Source organism: Pygoscelis adeliae, unplaced genomic scaffold, assembly GCF_000699105.1.
Source record: "Pygoscelis adeliae isolate BGI_AS28 unplaced genomic scaffold, ASM69910v1 Scaffold202, whole genome shotgun sequence".
NCBI lineage: Eukaryota > Metazoa > Chordata > Aves > Sphenisciformes > Spheniscidae > Pygoscelis > Pygoscelis adeliae.
This window is the reverse complement of record NW_008824544.1, coordinates 3,524,745-3,528,243: the sequence shown is the minus strand read 5'-3', so window position 1 is coordinate 3,528,243 and position 3,499 is coordinate 3,524,745. Positions and strand designations below refer to the sequence as shown.

The 3,499-nt window shown below is 38.1% G+C and overlaps 1 protein-coding gene across 1 annotated transcript in view; it reads right to left on the bottom strand.

Moving 5' to 3' along the window:
* HSPA14 (heat shock 70kDa protein 14) overlaps positions 1-3,498 on the bottom strand; it is a gene marked incomplete at its 5' end in the record, with an annotated part of 15,219 nt that extends 11,721 nt beyond the window's left edge. The window contains 5 exons of the mRNA XM_009321778.1: positions 1,044-1,134; positions 1,249-1,342; positions 2,162-2,210; positions 3,247-3,329; positions 3,421-3,498. Of these exons, the coding sequence (XP_009320053.1) occupies positions 1,044-1,134; positions 1,249-1,342; positions 2,162-2,210; positions 3,247-3,329; positions 3,421-3,498 (395 nt within the window). The remainder of the gene's footprint in view (positions 1-1,043; positions 1,135-1,248; positions 1,343-2,161; positions 2,211-3,246; positions 3,330-3,420) is intronic.
* Between the last annotated feature and the right edge of the window lies 1 nt (position 3,499).

Genomic DNA, 3,499 nt, shown 5'->3' with positions numbered 1-3,499 from the left:
ACTTTTGAGCAGGGCCTGTTGCGACAGGACAAGGGGGAATGGCTTTAAACTAAAGGGGGGGGAGATATAGACTAGATCTAAGGAAGACATTTTTTACACTGAGGGTGGTGAAACACTGGCACAGGTTGCCCAGAGAGGTGGTGGATGCCCCATCCCTGGAAACATTCCAGGTCAGGTTGGAGGGGGCTCTGAGCAACCGGATCTAGCTGAAGATGTCCCTGCCCACAGCAGGGAGTTGGACTAGATGACCTTTAGAGGTCCCTTCCAACCCAAACTATTCTATGATTCTATGTTTTCTTCAAACTTCAGTAACCCTGGGACTGCCCTACAAGTCGTTTCCTCCACTTTGAAGTTATTTTGAAACTTGCATGTCAAAGCAATAGAATATTTCATCATACATACTGCAAATACCCAGCTCACTAATGTTTTATGACCAACTTTAAGTGTGCTTTAAGTATTTCATGACAGTTCAACATAATGGCTTCTACATACCAGAAAATAGAAATAGATGCTGCCACTTACGCACAGCTTTAAGTCTATTTATGTTTTCATATGGAAGAACTTTTACAGCTACACTTCCAAGCAGAACTTCCAAGTAGAATACTGGTGTGTATTCCATATCTGCTCTCTGATAGAACAATCCTCAGTAAAGTCACGTAACGCCATTTGGCTTGGTGAGTATTGTTGTATGAGGCGATGGGGAATTATGGAAGAGGGCTGACAAACTATTTGCATTTCAAAGCAGACACTGAAGATCCACTAGAAATGACACATCTGAAATGGCGTTCTATCCTTGATGATACCAAAATTCCCTCTCACTTCAGTTGATTCAGAATTTCATTTTGGTTACAACAGTGAATTCTATGAAAAGTTTCTAAAGTCAGGATTTTTATCTCCTACTTTCACATTTTCCCCAATTCAAATTTCATCCCAGTGTCTTGACTGACAGTCGCAAGCTGAAGTCCAGCAGAATTCCCATTGCTGATCTCCCAGCCGGTCTGCTTTAGGCATGTTAAATAACAGAAAAATCTTAATCCTCTTACCCAAGGGCATTTTTCTGATTCTCTCCAAAATCAAATGGTACAGTGATAACAACGTCATTTACATCTGAACCCAATGCAGACTGAGCAGTTTCTGTTTATAAACATAGGCAGAACATGTTGATTAAAAGCAAAAAAAAACAATATATCACATCTTAAACATGAGGACAGCTTAAAAAACTAAAATATGTTTTTACTTATTATATACCTTTCATTTTACTGAAAATTAGTTTTGCCACATCTTCTGGGTTAATAAATTTATTATCTATTTCATATTGAAGTTTTCCATTCTTCTCAATTATCTGTAAGCAAAACCAACATACCTCTGTTAGATATGTAATTTGGTTATTAACAAAAAGCAATGTTCAATTTAGTTTCTGTTCAAAGTAAAAACCATTGGACTGTGTAAATACTTCCTGTTAGTTACAAGAGAATAAATGCTTCCAAGATGCTTATCAGAGATCACAAAACCCCCCCTTGTGTTATCCAACAGACATGACAGTGACATTCATATGGATTTAAAGACCCCAGACTTTTGTTCTATTAGTTTTCCTTCGTACAAAAGCAACATTTAGAACAAAAGTACTTGCCTGCTTACATTCCATAAGAAAAAAGATCAACTATCTACATAAGCCTGTCAATATGAACAGTCAAAAAACAGAGAAAAACTCACTGCTTCTTTAGGAATATGTTTTCCAGGATAATTTTTCTCGTTTTGCAAAGAGGTGTCTAGTAACAAGCACAGTATTATTCAAATTAAATACTGAGATTAAATCAAGTGGTTAAGCGTTTTTATCACCAGATGCTGTAACCTGAGCATCTCTACCAGTGCTAAGAAACACCATAATGCTATTGCCCAAATACATTAAGAATCATCCCTTTTGAGAATGGCCAAGAGATTTATATAATTTTTCTGTTGGACTATATTATGATGGCAGATCTCAGAACACGGTGAAGTTCTCTATAAAAAGAGAAACATTCTACACAGCAGCAAATGGACATCATATAATGAGAGCTGATCACTACAGAACACAAACATGGTGTGGCACAAACAATGCCAAGAAGAACAGTATAAAATGATACAAGTTATTCTGAGAACAAAAAAAATAGATCATACTCACTGAACATTTGCTTTCTGCAATATATTTCTCTGCCTGTGGGTCACTAGAGCTGTCCAGACAAATTCAAAATAACAAAATAAATCATATGCTTAAGGGTAATTGCATAAATTCATCTTGCTGATATTCCGTATAACATTTACAGCACATGAAGCTACACTTCAATGAAAGTTCCTGTTTCCACTCTAGGGATACATTTATACAGGAGAAGAAAATTTATACAGTTACAGTAGTAACTGCTGGCATCTTTCAATCCCCTTTCCCCAAATTAGTGACAGAAAAAATAGCTACTAGTTAGTGAAAAAGGGAAAACAAAACCCAACACATTGTTTTAACCTGCTATCCCCAATAATCGTTATAAAAGATTTTAGTGACACTTTTGTTGCATTGACCGAAATAATGCGAGAGCAATAAGCTGACTATCCTTAATCCTCCGCTAACGATGTAAAGCTATGCATCTGAAAAGTGCTGAGAAATACATCAGAAGATACATCAACTTGTCAACTCCTTTCAGTGAAAGAGCTGTAACACACAGCTAGGTTATCACTGAAAAGTTTTGTCACATCTCTGATGTTAGACCTAAACAAGCAAGTTTAGTTCTAGTATCGCTGTAACTGCCAGTGCAAACCGTCACAGCTCCACTAACTGAAGGATCACAACAGGCATTACATCAATGCGCTTCATGACTGTAATAAAAGGCAATACAAAGTTTCATAGGACTGAAACCACAGTAGATATTAGCCACAGGAAAACACCCAGGTAACAAGAAGATGTTTTAGTTAAGAAACTTAAGTATACGTCAAAAGCATATATGCAACTTGTTAATAAATTTCACAATTTGATTTCACAAATTCAGATATAAAATACTATGCATCTCTTAACTCCTGGAATGAAATGTAGAACAAGAAGTTCATAATATAAGGAATTTTTAAGATCTGACATACCCTCCTGTCAACGCCAGGTTAACTCAAGTACTATCACACTAGATTAAAACGCCTTCAACGTCAGTGCTGAGACTACATTTCACTGACCAGCTTTACCGGGGAAAACCGAACTTCTCACCTTCCCTTTCACACCTCTTCTCTTACCTTCGCCCAAGGATCTGCTTTACTTTCACTACAGTGTTTGAAATATTTCTTATTCTACTTTGCTTTGCAGCTAAGCCAACAACCTGAATGAAAAACAAAGGGGGGGAAAAAAAAAGTGAGCAACGGGCAGCGCTCCCCCCTCTCCAGACCACCACCACAGAAGGCAAGCCTCACCTCCTCGCTTTCCGAGAAAGCGACGACGGCGGGAGTGACCCTGTCCCCGGCGTCGTTGGCGACCACGTCGGCACGGCCA